Genomic DNA, 23,078 nt, shown 5'->3' on the forward strand with positions numbered 1-23,078 from the left:
TTTCTTCATCCTTTCCATGAATAATGCTAGTTAAACGGTCCATTTCCATCATGTCATAAAGTTTTAGTAACTACTCATCAATCATTGGAATCTCATTCAATTTCCAATATTGCGCCAGAAGCAACCTTCCAGCTGTGGTCATGTAGAGAATTTTGCGCCAATGAAGTTTCAATTTTCTTCGGAATTTTATTTATCATATTTAGAAGATAGGTTTCAGGAAGTTGTTCAAAATTCGCACCAAGGATTTTGTGAATTTGATTCCAATGTTTCTTTATCTTTGCACATTAACACCATACATGGAACCATGTTCCTTTTGCTTTCAAACATTTCCAACACAGATTACTCTTCCCTTTATGAATTTTTGTGATCTTTACTGGAGTCAGATGCCACAGAAATTCATTTTTTTGAAATTTTTGTGAAGATTTAATAGGCTGTAAATTTTAATGTTTTCCCCCTGGCATTCTGCCAACTTTCCAAATCAATTATTCTGCCAATGTCTCTAGCCCACTGGATCATGGAATCTTTTACAACGTCCTGTTCCATCTTTCTTTGCAACAGAATTTTATATAATTTAGATGTTAATTTCTTTTTCCTTTTAGTAATATGTTCTCTAAATCCATATTCTCTGTTTTGAAGTTTTCGAGTTCTGCATCCAGTTTGAACCTGCTTACCAATTGATGGTAAAGGAACCAATGTTTTTGTATCTCCAAGAGCTTTATGTCTTGTATCTTTTTCAAACTATCATTGTTCATATCATTTTTTATTAGTCGGTCATCACATCTTAACCATTTGGAGATCTGTGTTCTATTGAAAAGAAACTCATGGAGGGAGATCCATTCGGGGATTTTCCTGTAGAAAAGTTGTTTCACTTTCAGGCAAGATGTCAAGATGGCGTAGTTTTATGAGATATTTAGCCTTCTCTGCCAGAGAGTCCTGGTGCCACAATAAACTACAAATCCCAAGATCCCATAAGATGGAACCATGACAGTTAAAGCAGTTTCAAACTGCATTAATTCTGCAGCATGGCAGACCCAGGATCAGTTTTACTAGGCAGAGTAAATTGCCCATTTCTGGCAGCAATATCTTGAATGTCACAAAAGGGCTGCAAATACTTAGTTACTTTGTTAAACAGAGAGAGCGGGGTTGGGGGGAGAGAGAGAGATGTTCTTGAGATGGTTCTATCTTGAATCAAAATAATTTCCACCTGGATTTGTGTAGGTAGTGATGACAATGGTGCCCCATTTGCCACTCTGCCCCAGGCAGCTGTATGTCTCAGGAAAACCCTATCTGGAGATTTACTACTATTGCAAATGCAAAAACGCTGCATCTAAGAGGCTACTGAGATTTGCTACATCTGAGAACTCTGGACAACAAAGAAAAGATAGGTGGATTTAGCAAGGAAAGTTTCATAGGAAAAATGGTAAAGGCAAGATTTGGCCTGGCAGAATTCAGAACAAAACTTGTCCATCATGTGGCTATTGTTTTCTTTATTTCAAATTGTTCTGGAGCTTTCACTTCCATACAATGTATGGTATGTGTCCTCTATCACTCACACTTTCCTTCCTTCCCTCCCTCTCCCCTTCCTTTCCTCTTTTTTACAGGGACAGAGTTTAACATTTCAGCTCTTGCACTGAATATATGTCAATGGATCTGATAAATGGTCATATATAATAGGAGTGGGGAACGTTCTTCTCCATTGGCTATGTTGTTTAGGGCTGCTGGGAGCTGCAGGCCATCAGCATCTGAAGGGTTCCACAATTCCTAGCTGCAATATGTTGCATAAGTCTAATTACAGGAATAGAAAAACCAAGCAACTTATATGAAATCAATCCTGTGCCAGAAAGCAGCTATCATTGAAAGTAATGGGGAGGAGGAATTAAGAGGAGGAACTGCAATTGCCAAGAGTAATATGCTGGTAGCTGCATATTTGCTCCAACCTTTCTCCTAAAGATTTTCTCATTATGCTTTAATGTGGTTTGGTGGAGGAAACAAAAGATCAATCCTATAAATTAAAAGGTTTAAAAGCTAGCTTAAGGGAGAGGGAAAAAAGGAGGGGATACATTCCATTACAATTTATTTATTTATTTAGGGCTCCATCACTCAGTCCTTTGTTGACCTTGGAAAGGGAACTAGAAAATATAACAAAATTAGTTTACAGCATAGTAATTTATAATCCCAAGGAAAAAATGTGAACAATGCTAAATGAAGGCTACAGGGGTAGTAAAAAGGGGTCTGGCTATTGAGTCTGTTTCAGTACAGCTGACCCCCACTGTTACCTTTCAAATTAATGTTATTACCAGCTCTGGTATATTCTAATAACCATACAAATTTCATAACAAGTCTCCACACTCAAGATCCACAGCTCTTATTGGTTTTCCTGTAGGCCTTCCTCCAAAAGAGATTTCATTCATTTTCCTAATCCATTTATACCTGCTTTTCATTCCTCTAAAGTGTCCACAAGATGTTTACAACATTAACAGTATAATTAAAGCCAGAGAGCATTAAAGCATGTCATTTTTTAAAAAGAAAATCTCAAACCAGGTAAGAGTAAAAATACAACAAAAGCTCAGTGGGATAGAAACTACCTGCATTAAAAATCATCTGTGAAGGCAGCAATCTAAACTCTTTAAGTAGGGAATTCTACAATTTGGTTCTGCCACCAAAAAGTCCCTTTCATTTCTCCCTGCCAATCATATCTTTCATATTGGTAGAATTCAGAGCAGGGTCTCTGAATTAGCAGGTACGTTTATATAGGAGGAGGTGGTCCTTCAGATAACATAGTACCAGGTTATGTAGCACTTTGCTTCAGACAAGTAGTACCTAGGAGCGGTAAATGTATTTGTATTTTTTCCAAATTGCACTAGTGGCCAACTGTAATATTGAACAGTAAAGGTTAGTTATGTGTGCTGAAAATACAGTTGGCCCTCCAGATTTGTGGCTTTTATTTTTGTGGATTTGATTTTCACAGATTTGATTAATATGTTCTTGCTATGAATTTCTGGGTCCACCAGTGTGATGCTGCAAGACGTTGACCACAAAGTCACTCTGGAGAACCTAGAGATTCCTAGAGAAATCAGTGCACTAGGAATTTGTTGATTCTCCATTGCAATTCTGTGGTCAGCTTCTGCCAGATGTTGGCCATAGAGTTGTGCTGGAAGACAAAGAGATTTCTAGAAAGGTGTTCTCTCAGGCATTTTTCCCCACTTTCATTGAGGTCCTACCCCCTCAAACCCCAGTGAATGTGCAGATGCCGCTATACTTCTTTCGTCTAACCTGAACCTACCGCTAGTTCATTTCATTATGACAGCTTCAAGATTTATTGGAGACAGAAAATATTTTCTCTCCAGTCATTTACTTTCTTGTGAAGAACAGCAAACTCACTTTGGCCTCCCTTCAAAAAAGATATTCCAGTGATTCTGTCATTTTACAAAACAGTCCTGCATGTGTCTATAAGGAAATAAATTACAGTCAGCCCTCAGTATCCATGGGGGATCTGTTCTGGACCTCGCCATGGATATTAAAATTCATTGGTGATCAAGTTTCCCACCTGCCAGCCCCGCTGTCATTGCTGGCTCCTCCCAGCACCCAGCGGGGGTCTCTCCATGGCCCCAACTACCAGCTCCATATCAAAGGGGGCAGGGGTTCTTCCCACTGCCAGCACTGCTGCGTGGCAGACTCTTTTCCTTCTTCTCCTCAGACTGGAGGGCAGCGCTCTTTTCTGTGGGCACCAACATGACTGATGAGATGAGGCCATCCTATGGCTGGGAGGTTGAGGTCCCCCCTTTGCCCTCTGGACAAAGGGACCCAATAGAACCAGCAGGGATACACTCACCCTGGGATAGGTGACCAAAGCTGTTTCTGTCTCATAATCAGGCCTTAATACAGACTAAAACAGATCCAGATAATTATTTTCATCCAGAAAGCCTGGAGCTGTGCTGCCACCACTAATTCTGAGAGGTCAGTTTCAAAAGGAAAGACTAGAAGTCAACTGATACTTATTTAGGATGGCAGTATCCAGTGAAGCCCTTTTCAATAGCAGTTGCTTCTTTTTGAGGGATTGGAATGCAACTCGCTTTCCAAGAAGCATTTACTATATCTGTCATCCAATTGGCCTGCCCTCTTCTGGCAGTAATAGTCAACTAGGATTGGCATGGGTCTAACAGTCAAATAGTTGGCGTTACTCCTCCAAGCATATCACTGTGCTGAATGAATCTATAAGTCATCCTTCAAAATTGTATAAGTAAATGCCTCCATTACTTTCAATGTGAAATCCATGTCACAATGGATCTGAGTAATTTTCTCTGCAAAATGCTTTGCAGATTAATCATAGTGCATTTTTGAGGGTTGCTTCTCAGTGCTCCAAGGTCTAGAGTGTTATAATTTCATAACTCACTCATAACCAGAACCTGGATTTCCCAATTCCCTTGTTTATCTCTCTAACCGTTACACCACAGAAATTCATACATTTACATGCAGGCCCATGATGTTTCCTGCTCTGCTTTAGCAAAAGTTAAGACATGTGACAATCAATGCATAATCTGAACATCCTCCCTCCAAGAATGCTGGGAATAGGATGGTTTGTACATTTTCCGCATTGCCACCCCTGAAACATTTCCAGATCATCCAGTTTTAATTTATAATTATTTTATTTAACAAAAGGCATATTCTTCTCAAATGCCAGGTGCCATTTTTAGAAAAAGAATTTCCAGCAATAGTACTGTAGAAAAAGAATTATTAAAAGGCTGATGAGATCTGGAACAATAAATAGGCTGACAACTTGTCTTTCAGCCCCTTCTTTCCCTAACTCCTATGCATCCCACTGTTACAGAAGGGGGGATGCATGCACCAGTTATCTATCTTATTTTCATCCCACTCACCAAACCAAACTAATGAGATTTTCCCAATAAATTACACACTGGTTGCAAATCTTTCCATATTTGATAAGAACATCTCTACATGTAAGTGGATCTACAGTTCTTAAACAGCCTTTTAAGCCTATTTTAGCTCCTGTGTTACTGCTGAGCTGCTCACCATCCACATTACTGTCAGTTCATTTAGTAAATCCTACAGTCTCTAAAATTGTAGACCAGCAAAAAGCAGCATTAACTAAGCTTTACCATTTCTCTAAACCAGTGGTTCCCAACTGTGGAGCCCTTAGGGGTCCGGGAGTCAAAAAGGTTGCTTTAAACTAAAATGGCTCACCTTTAGAAGAGGGTACTAAAGGAATAAAGATAGGGGAAAGTGAGAGTGTCAAGGTTGCAAGAGAGAGGAGTCCCAGTGCTTAAGTACAGTACTAATATTAGAGGTACTTATTGAATGTTCTCTTTAGAACATAGCAATATTGTAAAACCTGAACAGAGGAGATGCAGAATTTGGAAAAGTTTGGTTTTGGATTACAGAATCCTAAATCAGCATGACTGGTTGATTTTGGAAAGTGTAGTCCCAAAAATATCTTTCCTAATCTATGACAGCATCTGATTAGTGGTATACTTTGGCCTACAGGTCCTTGTTAACTTCAGAACAGGGCTAACCCAAGAAATTTTGTTGGTTAAAGCAAAGAACAAGATGTTCCATCATTCCATGTACAGAGACCTGCCAGATAGAGGGCAAAATCTTAATTTCTACAAGGGTGTAGGGACTAAACCTATGAGCCCCATGCTAGAGATTGAAAAAATATTTGAAAATATTTGAACACTAGTCAAAAATGGGTTTTCTGGCTCACTTAGAAGAGGGTCTTAAACAAATAAAGAGGGGAAAGAATGAGAGTGTCAGGGTTGGAAGAGATTTTCCTGATGAGGGAAATCCAAGATAGGTAACGACCTTCATAGTTCAGGACTTATTTTTCAAGACTTGGGAAACAAACAAGCATCTTATAAAGAAAGCAACATTTTATTCTGTAAAGAAATGTCATGTTTTGCTGTGCAGAAAATGCAATTTTCTATGCAAAAAGGAGGAGGAGGAGGAGGTGTTAATGTCCATTGGTAATTTTGTTTATTTATTTTTGCAGAGAATAAGTCCTGGACTCAAATATTCTTGGAAAATTACCATTTTCCATTGCCTTCTTGCAGCTTAGGGGGAAAATAGTGAATTTAATTGTTTTTTTTCTTTCCTGCAAGAATGAAATATACAAATATTTATATCATTATAGAATTCTAGATTAGGAGAGAACTGCATGGCACATAGCTCTGGACCCAATTTTCTGCTCCCCGGAACAGCCACATCACTAGCTAATAGTAGGACTGGACCTTTTTTCCATTTTATTTTATTTGTTTAAAGTAATTAAGATGGAGATCTTTTTGCCATGCCTGTGGGCCGAGAGATTTCTCAGAGTTTGCACCGCTGAACAGGCAAGCCTTTCTGTAGTACTTTAAGGACTAACAAATTTCAAGATACTTATGAGACACCTCATAAATGAGTCCTGCATGTGTAGGACCAGTAGTACCATCCCTTGAATCATAGCCTTTTGTTCTTTCCTTAAACAAAAAGGCTGTCATGGCTGCAGAAAGGTATTTAAAAAGCTGTTTTGGGTTTTCAAGTATGCTAAGGAACCACAGGGCCAGGTTAATTTAGTGCTAATACTATAGCTCAGCGAAAACGTAACTGAGCATACACATCATTCCAAATCCAAAGGGAAACCTCAGTGCACTGTTCAGCTTCTCATTACTTCTTCTTAAATGCTGCGTGATTTACAAAACAGGAATAAAATACAGTGGAAGAACATGCATTCACTATATTCTTTTCCCCCGTATTGCTTTCTACAGCTACCAGGTTACAGCTTCAGTGGTTGCTGATGTTGTTTTTAACTGACTGTAAGCACAGTTTAAAACAGCCATTACCTACACAGCAGGTAGAAGCATGGTTTTTAAAGTGGAATTTCCTGGATATTAACTGTGCAATGTGAGTTCTGACAGAAGGGGTGATTTAAAAGTATATTGCTCATGAGAATTGAGCTGTGCTTCTTGTAAAGAGAATTTCACTTAAGTGGCATCTTTATGAGTTCTCAGAAAGATTCTGAATTTTCCCAAGACCTTTCCAAATTAAACAGTCAGCCTGCACAGAATAAATATTGCTGAAACAATACCCAGCATTGTACCATTTACAATGTTTCACCAACCTGTCTGTGTGTTTTAGAGATGTATATAGTCAACCTCCCCACATTTTACCGCAAATGTAATGGTGAATTATGTTTCTCTGTTCACTGATTTAGAGCCAACATAGTGTAGTCATTTCAATATTGAACTACGGCTCTGGAGCCAGAGTTTGAATCCCTGCTCAGTCATGAAAACCCACTGAGTGACCATGGACGAGTCACACTCTCTCAGCCTCAGAGGAAGGCAAAAGGCAAACCCCTTCAGAACAAATTGTGCCAATAAAACCTTGTATTAGGGTTGCTGTAGAGTCACCATAAGTCAGAAACTACTTGAAGACACACTACCACAACAATAACTGGCTAATTTCACCACTGCCCAGGGTTCCCGATCTTCTGAAACACTATGCTATAACCATATTCGGTGTTTTTAAGGCCAGAGTGGAAGAACTGAGAGATCCAAGTTCTAGTTCCCCAACAAGTCATGAAATTTACTAGGTGACTTTGGCCAAATCACCCTCTTAGTCTGACCTCCCAAAGTTGTTGTGAAAGTAAAGCGGGGAGAAGGAGAGATATGTACATCATGTTGAACTCCTTGTAATCAAAATGTGATTTAAATGTAACAAAAGCAAGGAACTATGATTTCGCTTCAGATCTTCCCAATCAGTATGGGCAGATTGGGATGAATGGTACAGGGCCAGGTCCCTCTTGCCTTCCAGAAACATGATTTGATGATGCCTGAGAAGGGATTAGATTTCAGTATAATCTGCTTAATTAATAGTTGTGGTAATCAAATTGATTAAACTACAGATATGCAGTCTTAAGTTTCTTAGAGGAGGCCAGGATGAAAACATGCTAACTAAATTGAAGGTGCAGAAGATCCATCCATAAAGAAGACAAGATCATCTTTACACTGAATCATTCTTAGAACTCATAAAATAATGCTCTGTAATCCATAGGTAACATGAGTCTGTGGCTGCCTTCATAGAGAAGACACTTTCCTTCATAGAGACCTGAAAAAAGATTATAGAGTCTCAAGATGTGTTTAAATAAAAGGTTTCATTCCATAAAATAGGGGATCTGGGGAAATGTTCAGAAAATTAAGGTCTAAATCCAAGTGTTAGTTTCAACTAGAGTAAATAATTGAATCCGTAGGAATTTGGTTAGTCAACACTAAGGTAAGTCCTATTGATTCAACAGAGCTACTCTAGTTGGCACTAACAGATTTAGGCATGCCTTCTCTATGTTCTGCTATTACTACAGGCTGATGATTAATCTTCATAAAACCCACATAAAGAGAATTGAGCTTCATTTATACTGTGAAACCACTGAGTAAACACTAATTAATTCATCGGAAGGCCTCTCTAATATAAATAAGTGACTATATAAAATAATTAGGGAATTTTATTAGTAGAATATAGAAGACAAAGATGGCTCTGGTGGAAAAAAAACATGTCAATTTAGTTAGCTTGTTTGAAACTCTCTCTCCCTTTATATATGTCTCCTTTCCCTCACTCCTACTCTCCATCAGACTCCCACTGCATGAGGGGAAGAGGTCAGGCATGACACAAATGTTAGAAAGTGACTTAGGGAAAACTTGCTAACAAGCCAATACTTTCAACTGCCGATCATTTCTCTTCAGAAGTCATTTTGTAATGAGCAATGCCCTTCTAACTTGTTCCTACTTGCTGATAAAGTTTTACATGATAATTAGTTTAAAATAAATACAAGAGTTTAAAAAATGTCATTTTCTCCAAGTTGGAAATGTAATGAGCATGGGAGGGGGAAAAACCCACACTTTCCCCACATTAAACAATGCTCCATATATACATTCAAAGGGTTAAACAAGCACTAGTGACAGACTAACTGCCTCACTAAGGCAAGGAGGTGACTGTCTAAATAATTAGAAGAGATGTCAAAGTATATGACTAAACCTGCATTGAGGCCAGAGGTACTATCTCCACATCCAAGTAATTTATCTGAAAATCTAGAAAAACACACCTGACAATAAATAATAATAACATGTGGGGGGAGCGTTACATGGGAGGAAGGCCTGCCGGAAGAGATCCGTCTTGACAGCTTTCTTGAAGTTCTCAAGGTTGGCAGTTTGACAGATCTTGTCTGGCAGGCCATTCCATAAAGTTTTCTCCCTGTATTGATCAAGGATTGAATTTCAAGCATGATAACATCAGGCATCTGGAAGTAACCAAACAACCCAGATGACCGCAGAATGCCCATTTTATAAACCTGAGGGTGCATCTACACTGTAGAAATAATGTAGTTTGATGCCCCTGTAAGTGCTATAGCTCCACACTATGGATCCTGGGATTTACAGTTCTACAAAGTCTTTAGCCTTCTCTGCCAAAGAGTCCTGATGCCTCACAAAACTACACATCACAGGATTCTGTAGGTTGGAGCTAACACAGTTAAAATGGCATCAAACTGCATTTTTTCTATTGTGTAGATGCACCCTCAGTCTTTCATTTTCTGAAAACAACACAACCTACACTTCTCCCCATACAATGAGTTCACATAAATGGTCTATGTGTCTTCTTGCAACACTTTGCCTTAGGATGGGCACCTCTAGGGGCCACTTTTTTCCCTGCACAGCCTGACAAAAATATTTTTTAAATGGAGAGACAATTTTGAGGGCTGCATGTGATCCCAGGTGCTCATGTTCTTTACCCCAGGCTTGGGACAAGACATTATGGCAGGTGTGAGCAAAGTCTTGTAGGTACGTGTCAGAGATTCTCTCCATCCTACTCCCAAGAACAGATCCTCCCACTGCATTTCAGACTGCTTCTAGAAAGACCTCAGCTGCATCTACATTGCAGAAATAATGTAGTTTGACCAGTGCTTTTACTGCCATGGCTCAATACTATGAAATTCTCTGATTTGTAGTTGTGAGCTATTTAGCCTTCTTTGTCAGTGAGCTCTGGTGTCGCAACAACTGTAAATCCCAGGATTCCATAGGATGGAACCATGACAGTTAAAGCTGTGCCAAACTGCATGAATTCTGCAGTGTGGCAAGAGACGTCATATTTTAGTGGCTGTTTCTCCATCAATAAATTGAGAGAAGGTGGCATTGAGGAGATGTTTTGCACAGGATCATTGAAGGAGATCACAACAGAATAGTGTGGCTGGTGGAAAATATATCTAGCAGATATATTTAGCAGATTCTTTAAAACGCTGAAGAACTTACAGCTTCCCTGTGCAGCTTCTTGCACTGCTGAACCACACCAGCAGCGCAATGATGCTGTGTTCATGTTGAAAACATTATTTTATTTTTAAACCTGTTTTTATTTTGTCTCGGTTGGTTGACCTTATTGAGTGAAGAAGGATTTCTGAAAGAAAGATGAAAAAAGACCCTCCTGAATGCAATTAACCCTCCATTTTGATAATAAACCTGTCTTTTTCAAAGAGATAACTTTCCTTGCTGGGCAATTTCACTCTCTCAAGGTCTTCCTTGGTGACACTGGAACAGAGGGATGTGTATAATGAAGTTATTTTCCAGTCCTAACGTTGAACATGATTGGATGTCAAATTGCCCTTCCTTCCTGAGTTTTGTTTAAATATCATCTTTATTATTTAGAACAGAGTGAAGGAGAAGTAGTAGTAGCTTAAAATCTAATTCACAATCCAGAAAATGAAGGAAGGCTTTCAGACTGCTTGAAAGAGACATAATTTGAAAGTCATCTCAGAGCTGCTAATTTGCTATTTTAAGCCAAGTTCATTATGGATGGCACTGTACTGCTATGTATCATCACTAACTGGAACATAAAAACTGCTCCAACTATCTTCCAAAGCAAGAAAACAGAATCCAGGAATTTCTCATTTATTCCCTTTGCTGTTCAGCAGATACCTTTTTCCCAATCCCCATAATCTCCTATTTTAATTAAGTCAATCCTCTGTATTCCATGAATTCTTTATCCAAGGATTCAACCACCCACAGCTTGAAAATATATATTTTACTATCCCATTGTATTTAATGGAACCTGAGCATCCACAGATTTTGGTATCCATGGTGGTTCCTGGAACCAAACTCCAGTAGACACTAAGGACCTATTGTATATTAACTGCTTCCAAGAAATTCCAATAACTCATCAGGAAGAATTAAAGGCATGTCCCTCACCCCAAATGCATTTTTAGTTTCTGTAGGTTGAGCCAAGGAGCCAGCGTGGCATAGTGGTTTGAGCATTGGACTAGGCCTCTGGAGTCCAGGGTTTGAATCCCAGCTCGGCCATGTAAATCCACTGGACAAACCTTGGGCAAGGCACACACTCAGCCTCAGAGGATGGCAGTGGCAAACCCCCTCTGAAGAAACTTGTCAAGAAAGCCTTAGGGTCGCTGTAAGTTGGAAATGACCTGAAGGCACACACACCACCACCAACAACAACAAGGTTGAGCCCAGACTGGCCCTGCTGTTAGGCACACTGAAGCAGCTGCCTCAGATGGTATATTCTAGTTAAATATGTCTTTGACAAGTGGTGATTGCCAGAATCTGGCAATCACTGAGAAATGTGTGAACGTGTGCCTTAAAATCATTCATATTTTGCATTCTTTTTGATAGTGAATACAGATTCACAAGGGGATATATCTTATTTAAAATGGATTAGAGCCATGAAGTACACCTTGGACCAGCTACACTCCTTTCATTTAATCCACCTTACTGATTTTATAAACAATGACTTCTTTTATGTTCTTACAAAGGTCTGCCCTATTTCTCTGAAAAATCAGAGGAGTCTTTGTGGTTCCAAGCAGCAAGTGTTGAAAACAAAATTCCCCCAAGTGTGTTATAAAGGTAGTTTAGGGCTCCAGTTTGTCAAAGAAATTTGCCGGGAGTTGTTGGAGAGTATTTCATTTCTTGTCATATTGCGAGAAAGTGCTTCTGGTGTTGGAATTCAGAGCACACATTTTTCTCTATACGTAGCTTCACATAAAGATGTATATGAGCTTTTTCAAAGCCTAGTGCCTTCCAGATGTTTTTAATTACAGCTCCTATCAGCCCCTGCCATCATGACCAGTGACAAGGATGATAGAAGGTTTAGTGCAAAGCATCTGAATGTTACCAGACTGGGGGAAACTGATTTTCAATGAGAAACGTTTTCAATGTTTTTGTTTTTGTTTTTGCCTACCACAAGGCAAGGTTGTCAATTTCCTTAATTATTCCATGTTGCCGTTATTGAAGCTGAAAGGCTTTTGCTTCAAGAAATGTATCTTAGGAATCTCTAGACTTAAAACTGGAGTTTTGCACAATATCATAGCACATTTGGAGGTCAGACTAGCCAGAAAACTGGGCAAAAGTTTGATTTTTAAATTTTTAAAAAAGTGTTCTTGTTTGTTGTCATTTTTAACTGCCTTCAAATCAACTTCGACTTATGATGACCCTACAAATGAGACGTCCAGGTCACCTGTCCTCATCCACCCAGTTCAGTTCTTACTTTGGCTTCTCTAATTAAATCTGTCCATCTCGAATTTGGTTTTCTTCTTTTCCTATTGCCCTCAACTTTACCAAACATGATCATCTTTTCTAGTGAGTCCTTTCTTCTCATGATATAAACAAAGTATGACCACCTCAGTTTAGTGACCTTTGTTTCTAGAGAAAGGTCTGCCTTGATGTGTTCTACGACCCATTTAATGATCTTTTTAACAGTCCATGGTATTTGCAAGCACCACGTCTCAAATGAGTTGGTTTTCTTCTTATGACTTTTTTTTCTGTCCAGCTTTCACAACCATATATAGAAATAGGAAATACTATGTTGTGGACCATCCTAACTTTAGTATTCAGTGATATATTTTTACATTTCAGGTTTTTTTTCTAGTTCCTTTGTAGCTGCCCTTCCAAGTCCAAGTCCCCTTCCAAATATGGAAAATCTTCAACTATTTCAATGTCTTCATTGTCTGCTTTAAAATTATGTAGATCATACGTAATCATTATTTTTGTTTTTCTTAATGTTGAGCTGTAAACCTGCCTTGGCACTTTCTGCCTTGACTTTCTTCAATAACCTTTCCAACTCTTTGATATTTTCTACTAGTAGTATGGTGTTATTTGCATATCTTAGATTGTTGATGTTTCTTCCTCTGATTTTCAAGCTTGCTTCTGATTCTAATCCAGCTTTACGTATGTTTTCTCTACATACAAGTTAAACACATAGGATGATAGAAATCAATCTTGTCTGACCTCCTTATCAGTTGGAAGCCATCCCATTTCTCCATATTCTGTCCTAACAGTAGCCTCTTGTCCTTACACATCAGGACTATCAAATGCTGTAGCTCATCCATTTCTTTAAAAGTAATCCACAGTTTCTCATATTGTATACAATCAAATGGTTTGGCCTAGTCTATAAAGCACAGGCATATTTATTTTTGAAATTCTTTAGTTTATTCCATTATCCTGGCCTTCCCTCCCACCCCTCGCTTCGTCCTCCATCTTTTATCTTTTACCCTATCTAGACTCCACCTGAAAATTTTTTATCTCATTTTAGTGTATTTGTACATTAATGTTTTTAATTTTTCTTTTTTGGTTTAATCTCTTTTTAGGACTTGATTGTGTTTTTATGCTGGGGTGAGGGTTGGGGATTTTGGAATTTTAATGCATTTTTCTTTTAATTGTGTGTTATTTTACTGCTGTAATCTGCTTGGATTCCCTGAAATTAAGAGGAATGTTGTTGTTGTTGTTGTTGTTGTTGTTGTTATTATTATTATTATTATCTGGTGTATATTTGTTATATGATTCCTAGTGCCTCTTCCTTTCCTGAACCCAGGTTGGACTCTGGCATTTCTTGCTCCGTACATGGTAAGAGTCTTTGTTATGGACTTGGACTTGGAAGGGAGCATCACTTTGCTTGCATGAGAAATTAATGTGATCGTTCAGAGATTACTGTTATTCCTGGTGTCCTCTCTTGGACCCTGGAATGTATATTGAGTGTTTCCACTCTGTGAGCCATTGTTTTGTTTTCCAAATTTGTTGACAGATTTTAGTTTTTAGATTTTAAAACAAGAGTAGAATCTGTCTCTGTAGCTTGGCGCAGCTGTATTGGCGTGCTGTCGGTTCCTGGTGACATATTTCTCTCAAGTGTTCTGAGTGCAGCTGTCACTTCTCTTTTTAAAATTGAAGGTTCAACCTCATGTGATTCTTCTTTAAATGAATCTGTCATCCTTTTGTCTCTATTATATAGTTATTCTCTGTATTGTTTCGATCATCTTTTTATTTCTCATTAGTCATTTTACCCTCAGAAAAAACTAAATATATCTTGATGAAGTTAAGCTAAGGGAGATTAAAGGAAAGAGTACTTGGATTTTCCATGTTATTTCACATGGAAGGCCTCATTCACATCAGTACTTCAATCTGGAAAGCTCTTGATTTCTCTAAGATGGCAATACCCCAGGAAGACAAGCAAGAAAGCCTCCTTCAGGATTACATCCTCAGCTGTGGTCATCTGTAGCACATTACAGCTGGGCAAGACATTAAAAAGCTGTGCTTAACAGCTGTGGTACCATTCTCCCAAGCCATATTTTAGCCAGAGCTGCTAGAAAATCTCTCCCATGACACCAAAGCTGTGAAAAATAGCAAATCTGAAGTGGCAAAAATTCCCCCCTGAAGGAGTAATTGTTTCCTAGCAATTGACATTTGCAGAGCTGTTTCTTTAAATGGCCAGCCTCTCCATCTTACTCTGCACTTTATGTGGCATGGCTGAAGGAATCTAGTGCAAGAATAATGGTTTGCTGCAGGTTTTAGCCATGGGAGGTTAGAAATGGAATGGTAAAGGAACAAGGAGTTGCCCGGGACAGAATATTATTATTTTGTTCAGTATTTTCTCCACCCCACCTCTTTCCTCTTCCCTCTTTTCATTCCTCACTGGTTATAACTGCACAGATTTTTTTAATCTTTATTTATTAATTAATTTTTATTATTTTATCATTTTAATCATAGTTCAAGTAACATCCCCCCCCCCTTTCATGTCCCAGGGACACATCCAGCCGGTACTAATGACAGAATAATAGGATGTGTGTGCCTGTGTTGTGTGCTCTGTACTCACAAACCCTTGCTCTCCTATACTAGGCACACACAGAGCAAAAACTAGCCCATCATCAGTCACTTTACATCTGCACTCGGAGCAAACATAATGACAAGCAGACTGTTTGCTGGCAGCCAGCCATGGTGGCAAACGATCCGCGGCACTAATTAACTCACCTGTAGAATTCATGCTCAACAGACAGCCTCTTTATGCAGTCTTGAAGCATGCTGCCAAGTTTCTTTTTTTGAAAAAAGGAAAGGAAAGGTAGGAAGCCTTAATAGTGAAAAAGGAACATTTCAAATTTTGTGCCACTCACTGTTCTGTTTTATAACAACCCCGTGGTAGACAGGTTTAAACAAACTGTATCAAAGACCATCCCAGAGGAGGGCGGAGGTTACCTGGTGATGGCAAATGAACCCAACACATATTGGCAATATATTGTGCTATTGGAGCTGCCTGCCCCTTGTACCCCTTCATTCCATTCTGCTCTACCAATGTAATAGCACACTGCTTATTTTCACAGTTTATGTGCCTGCTGTGGGCCAGTGAGGTACATAATGCTAGGGTCATTACCCTGCTGCACCTGTTTGGCTGATAAATAGTCATTTTGTTGGTGTATAGTGAGTTTTTTCCAAACACTGACAAATTACGGAGCATATTTGTAAGACACACTGGGGGGAAACCCCTTTACTGATTTCTTGACTTTAAATTTAGAGATACGTGTTTTGCATTTACATAGGAGTTTTATGCATCCATTGTTTCAGAAGGAAAATGCAAAGAAAATATTGTACAACAGTGAAACAAAGTTCCCGTTCACATTAAATGAGTGAATATGACAGCATGGCTAGTGCTTTTAGCCTCAAGTTATTCTCTGGTTTATTCCTTTTCCAATAAATGATAAAAGGTCCAAATATTACAAGGAAAATGTCCATAGAATGGATTTTGTCATCCTATGGATGGATATAAAATGTGAGTTTGTTGTTATCTCCATTATCTGCCAATCTTTCTGCAACCATACAACTAGATTTGGAAGTAAATTACTTCTCCAATAGCACTGTATCTGTCAGAAATACTTTTCTAACTGGTTTTCGTGCATCGTGCTTATCCTTAAATATCCCAACTCTATTTTAAGTAAAATGCCACACACAATAATATTTTGAAATATTATTCCAAAAAAAGTCAAGTAGTATGGATTATGTCAACACTCTACTTTTATAGCACTTTGATACCACTTTAAATGATATCATCCTCCAGATGGTTTGTAATTTAGTGAGATACTTAGAATTTTCTTCTGTAGAACTTTAGTGCTGAAGTTCAGAGAAGTGGACAATATCAGGAAAGGGGTTGACATGTACTCATTTCAGAAAACATCAGGAGCATGGCAGAGAGGATACAATTTTCCTTCTTTCGCACTGTTTATGTCCACAGTCCAAATAAGCTCTTATTCATTGTACCAAATTTTCTTTTATCACCTGCTTTTTGGTATGATGAGCAAGCGCAGTTCAATCCTAGGCTGCTGCTTTTGTGGCTGTGGTGAAAGAAGAATCTCTGCTGATTAAAAGGAATCTGGCAATGAGATTGTTGCACCAGAATATTAGAAACATTTCAAAAAGCCTATCTATAAACACGAAATGCCATGAAAGATATTTATTTTTCTCTTTTTTGTCCCATATAACAGTCTGGGGAAGGTGTGAGGGGGAAAGGTTGGAAGAAATGCACAGAGGTGTAGCTGTGGAAGGAGACAAAATAACAAAACTGCCTCTCAATAAGGAGTCATGCTCCACCCCCAAAAAATGTTCCTTCAGTCCTCAAATTGCTAGCTTTTCAGTAACTTAAAATTTTCATTGAGCATTTAGAAATACAGTTGTCCCTCCATATTTGCTAGGGTTAGGTGAACAAGACCCCCGTGAATATGGAAAAACCGCAAATAACAAAAACACTGCTTTTACCTGAGAGGACACCTCTCTAGGAATCTCTAGGTCCTCCAGTGCAACTCTGTGGTCAATGTCCAACATACAGCGACCATAGAATGGCACTGGAGTAGCTACAAATGGTCTTTCAGTGCAACATTTAGTTAAAGTTGACCACAGAGTTGCACTGGAGGACCTAGACAGTCCTAGAGAGAACATATTAATGAAATCCGTGAATAATCAAATCCGCAAATATCAAAGCCGCAAATATGGAGGGATGACTGTATAGCGTAAATATGCAAAGCAAAGGGGCAGATTATTTCCAGTGTCTCACCCTCTTCAATGCTAGAAATTTGGAGACTGAAAGAAAAGTTCATTGGGGCAGAATTATTATTTGGAGCGGCAATGCCTTCATCCCTCTCCCTTAGCCACACTCTGAAAATGTGTAGATGTGGCTCATGCCCATGAGGGTGGTGGAGAGTATATTCCTGAATCTTTGCCCTTGGACAGCATTCTTTAGTAGCCACCATTTTAAGTGCCCATTAAGTGTCCTTGTTCCAGATTACATAAGATCATAGGAAATGTATGGGTTAATTTTATCTTCAAACAGACTAGATAGCATTCTCCACCCCTATTCCAATTTACTGTGTAGCAGTCTTTTATTCCCCCCCCCCAATTCTTTTTTCATGAAAAACTCATTAGTGTGAAAAGAGGTATAATTTATTCTGTACGCTTCAGAACAAAAGCATAAATATTCTGTATGCGCACATTTATTCTGCATGCTTCAGGATGAGGGATAACCTCTTTGCCTCGAGATCAAAGAGTGTCCTTTGCAGAGATATGAGGAATATTCACAAAGTTTTGCATTCTCAGCAAGAGAGGCTGTATTGACATGCCTGTTGAGAAATCAACTATTCCAAGAGAGCTCTCACCCCTAGTGTGAAACTAAGAAAATAAGTGCCTCCCTTTCCTCACACTGAGATTTCCATAGTTTGTGCAAAAATATCTCTGTGCAAAATATAATGTCTTTTCACTTTGAGAAGGAAAGCTTGCCCACAGCAAGAGTAGAATTCTGATTTGCCAAAAAGAAGAAAACAACCAATCCCATGCTTTTCAATATCATATAAAACAGCAGGGCTCATAATTTAACTACCCCAGGTACACAATTTATGTCATTTTTGTAGTTTGCACAAAAATAGTTATTGCAAATGTGAAAATTTTCCTGAGGTCAATAGAAAATATCTTGTCTGTCTAGCAAGAAGAGAAATTATGGTTTCTCATGGGTGTCTGAAACAAGTGAACATTTACATCTCTAATTTACATCCTTCATCCTTTGCATCTATTCCTGATAAGCATAAATGTCTCAACAGAGATAACAAAAAGAAAGTTGTGTTTTTAATGTCTCAGTAAGGACCAAGGCCACAAAGATAGTAGGCCATGTAGCTGTTGCCTTGGGGAAAATGCTTTCAGCTTTTGGCATAAGCTGTGAGAAACATTTGAGCACTCCCCAGAGGCCAGAACAATCCTGGGCCTAATTCAAATTGAAGCTCAGAAGATGCTTTGCTTTTCAGGATGTTGATAAATAATCAGTTCCGAATTTGTTTATTGCTAAAAGCTATTAGTCATTACAATTCAATATAATTAAGGTAAAATAAAAACAAATAAACTACAACAACAGTAATAAATTTAAAATAGAATACAGGTAACAAGTAAGTGATACAAAAATATACAACCATAGTAGTAATATATGTATTGTTGCCCACCAATAAGATACACATCTGCTCAAGGGGAGGTCGATTGGAAAGAGAGTGGAGAATATGATTAAGAAACCTTTTTCTAGGGTCCATATAGAGAGTACATTCCAAAAGATAGTGGTGATTCACAAATGCAATGTCTTTGGTGGACAGGAATATTATTATACCTTCCCTTCAAGTAGGCAGATGGCATACACTGAAAGCATAAGGCTGTAAGCCCTTTTCTAAGTGGGAACGGAGTCAGGTTTAATAAATATTGTTCCATTCCAAAAGATGTTTTATATAGTGGGTACCATAAGGAATATGATGTTTGGGAAAGTGTATGTAGGTCCCATTATCTGGAGGCAAGCTGAATCCAGGATTAATCAGTTAGTTGAAAATATATTGGAGTTTCTCATATTCAACGGTTTGCACTTTCTATTTTTGCATGCTAAAATGGGATGGGAGACAGCTCCAGATTTAGGGGTGCACATGTTTCCTGTATAGGGTTGCCACGTTAAATTCTGCATGGGTCCCTTGTAATTTAAATCCTTAACAGATAACCAAGTAGACAAGGTACCATAAAGCTTCCTGCCCTCCCTCAACTTCCAAACTTTCAGTCACAGCTGTCTCCCCCAACACAGTTATAGCTTCATTCCTCTTGATGGAGCCTTATGAAACCACATCCTACTCAATAATCTGATGGCATTTAAAGGTACAGTCGCCCTGTCTCAGACTCAATCTGGCTATCCTACCCCTATAAATTTTGGAAAAGCTGCGGTTCCCTCTACACATACCTGATCTTTTTTTAAAAAACCTTCCTGAGGCTATTGGGGTAGGGTTACCAGATATCCTCCTTTTCCTGGACATGACTTCCATGTTCAGGAAGAATTCCAAAATGTTCTCCATTTTGAGCATGACTAAGAAACATGAATTTATGTTTATATTAGTGTTTTTAGCTTTTTTGTAATGTCCAACATTTTTCTTGAATAACCTACATTTTGAAGTGTCTTGTCCTCCTTTGCAGTTATGACATCTGATCACTCTGTAATGGGGCCATGTTTACTAGATTTGAGTAAGATCTTGAGAGACCTTTTTTAATTCTAACCAGAAGATAGTTGAGCAGAAGATAGTGGGCAGAAGATAGTTCCAATTTGATTTTGGGGGGGGGGGGGGGGCCTAAAATAGTTCTGGGGTTTATCTAGTGAAAATATATTTGCATCCCTAGAGGATGGGGTTCATGTAAAAGAAAAAAAAAGATGTGGGGCCACACTTGGCCTCTGGAGGCTGTATATGGTCTACAGACCACAATTCCCCACACCTATGATAAATGAAAAGGTGACATTCTCTACCACTTAGAAAGATCTTGTAGCACCTTTGAGACTAACCGAAAGAAAGAAATTCAGAACTTTATCGCATCAGAACCTGTAACGTTCCCATTGAGTTCTGAAAACTTTCTGTGGCAGAGCAATCTGGGAACGGGACTCTTTGTATTAGGGAAGTAATAACAGGATGAGAACGTATTGGGAACATATTACATTGCACAGCACCCTTTGAATGGGTGCTTTTGCCGAGTGCGTTCTCATATCGTACTGCTGTGGCGCATGCACATTTCTTTACTGGGGCGCGATGCTGTGATGTTATCACTCTATCATCTTTTTACTTCAGACTACTTCCAGTTGGACACTCTAGAACTGCAGAGGAGGAAATTGTCTCAACCAATCAGGACACGAAGACTGACAGAACAGATATAAGAATGGATAGGATTACAGCAGTAACTTTTCATGTTCCATTATGATAACGTTTCATCTGTCTGAGAACTGTTTCTCATCTTTCTCACCCTGGAACGCTGTTGGAACACTTTGAGGTCGGAATGGGAACTCAATGGGAACCAAACCGTGCAGTAAACTTTGCTGCGTTCTGTTCTCATTCGGTTCCCGGAACGTTATCATAACGCTATGCGATAAAGTTCTCAGTTAGGGCCCGTACAGACAGGCCAAAATAAAGCTGCTTCAGGTCACTTTGGAGGTATGCTGTTTAAATGATGCATGCGTTCTAAGAGGCCAGAAGCCACACCAAAGCCCTGCTCCAGTCCTAAGGATGGGACCACAGCTTTGGCACAGTTTCTGGCCTCTTAGGCTGCATGCATCATTTAAACAGCATACCTCCAAAGTGACCTGAAGCAGCTTTATTTTGGCCTGTCTGTATGGGCCCTCAGTCTCAAAGGTGCTGCAAGATCTTTCTACGTACTGATTCTACAGACTAACATGGCTATATCTTTGAAATCTCTACCACTGTTTAAAAGACCTTAATTGTGGTTTGTTTTGTATATTTTATGGTACGTTTCAATTACAAATAAATAACAACAAAAATCCCATAGCTAGTAACTAGTGCAATACATTATTAAGATGAAGATTGATGGGATTTAAAACCAGAAATTTTGGGAAGTTCTTCAACTGTGGTGTGAGCTCAGCTTTCTCCTGGCTTTATAGGTTGAATCACTGATCTACATGCCAACAAAGATAAATTCTAGTTTGGCTATCCATTTTCTCTGTCTCCTGCCCCCTCCTTCAGAGAAGCTGCTTTCCTATGTTTATTGTTTAAAGCAGGAACAACTAAGCTCCAGGACATATTTGATTATTCAGTGAAAGGGGGGAAGAGAATGATCCATGTTGCATACCTAGAAATGGGAAGTGGAATGACGGCACCAGATAGGACTCTTTTGCTAAACTATCTGGCCTGTACTCTTGCAGAGTCACATTTTTCTTCCAGCCCCAATTACTATGGTAGGCTGAAATACAAATTATTATTACCTCATATGAAAGTCATGTTTTGCTTCTACAATACATGGCGTTCATTGAATGTCTCTTTGTGTTTTGCAGTTCCCAAATCTCTGACCGGTGATTCCCACCAGTGATATTGACTTTTTATAGAGACCCTGCATTTGATGTTCATGTGTGCTCCCTATAGTGTAACCCAATGAACTTTCAGATCATTGATGCAAACACTAGGATTCTCTGCTCTGTTGTTTGGGAATCAAGAGTACAAGTTAGTGATTGGTAAACAGATGTACAGAAAGATTTGCTGAGACAAAGCAAAATGGAGACTCTGCTGGTATGTTTAGAAGAAAACAAAAATGGATTAAACATGTCCCAGTACTTGGATAATGAGTCCTTAAAAGGAGCAAAGCCAAATTAATGTTTTAATAAATAATAATAATAATAATAATAATAATAATTGTATTTCTACCCCGCTTTTTGTAAAAACAATCAAAGCAGCTTACAATGCTTTGACTTAAAGTCTTCAAGAAAAGGAGGGCAACATCTGAAATAGGAACAGTCTAGGGGTTCATAATATTTCCCAAGAGTCATCATGGAAAGGCATACAGAGCTTCCTATGTTATGATTAACCCTCTCAACAAACTCACATACTCCACTTCACTGTATATATACCTAGGATATTTTACACACTGTTAGAAAGGCCAGCCCAGTGGCTTTTATGTCATATGGTCCCTACTTATCATAGCTGAAAATGCCAAGATTGAAAACAACAATTTTTTTCCCTGATCTAATAAATGGAATCACCATGAACAAAGTCAAAGGAATAATCAAGTTGCTCAAACTAGTAGTTTTCAAGTAAGTGGAATAAAGAGCAAAATAAATAGTGCTATTATTCCTCCTACTCAACAAAGATATTCCATTCTGCTTATGTAGAGGGCCACTTGCAACATTTAAGAATGGAGAGCCTTAATAGGATTCTTTTTTGCAGTAATTACAGCTACCTTTTTGTCATATTTGCTATTACGCCGTCGAATGCTAAGTAGCCCTGTAAATGCTTGATGAATTGTTGTTTCTTTTTCTTCATTTCAGAGATCCATAGAGACCCAAGCCAAGATTATTCAAGAATGAAGGATGAATGATGGCTGCTTTCACCACTGAAAACTAGTTTGCATTAAGGTGAAGAAAGAAATCATCACTTCAGGCTTTTTTTTTTGTACTGCCAAAATGAGAACTTATTTCTGTTTCTGGATCCTCTTCTGGGTTGGTCATCCCCACCAAAGTTCTTCCACACCATTATTCAAAAGAACTAGTGGCTTTCCAGAAAACCCAAAGGTTTTGGATTTATCTAGAAATAACAGGAAAGAGCTTAATCGTTCCAAAAGAAGCTGGATGTGGAATCAGTTCTTTCTTTTAGAGGAGTACACAGGCTCTGACTATCAATACGTTGGCAAGGTAGGACGTTTTTCAGCACTTCTTATTCTAAGGTTTGAAATTTCTCTCCACCTAAAAGATAAGTCAAAACAGCATGCAATTCCATCTCCTTGAAAAGG

At 38.7% G+C, this 23,078-nt stretch overlaps 1 protein-coding gene across 1 annotated transcript in view; it reads left to right on the forward strand.

Annotated features, from left to right (window-relative positions):
* Nucleotides 1–23,078, forward strand: part of LOC121929338 (cadherin-6) — a 197,764-nt gene that overhangs the window by 84,793 nt on the left and 89,893 nt on the right. Inside the window, exon 2 of the mRNA XM_042464802.1 lies at nt 22,618–22,980. Within this exon, the coding sequence (XP_042320736.1) occupies nt 22,753–22,980 (228 nt within the window). The 5' untranslated portion in view covers nt 22,618–22,752. The remainder of the gene's footprint in view (nt 1–22,617; nt 22,981–23,078) is intronic.

Source organism: Sceloporus undulatus, chromosome 4 (genome assembly GCF_019175285.1).
Source record: "Sceloporus undulatus isolate JIND9_A2432 ecotype Alabama chromosome 4, SceUnd_v1.1, whole genome shotgun sequence".
Taxonomy (NCBI): Eukaryota; Metazoa; Chordata; class Lepidosauria; order Squamata; family Phrynosomatidae; genus Sceloporus; species Sceloporus undulatus.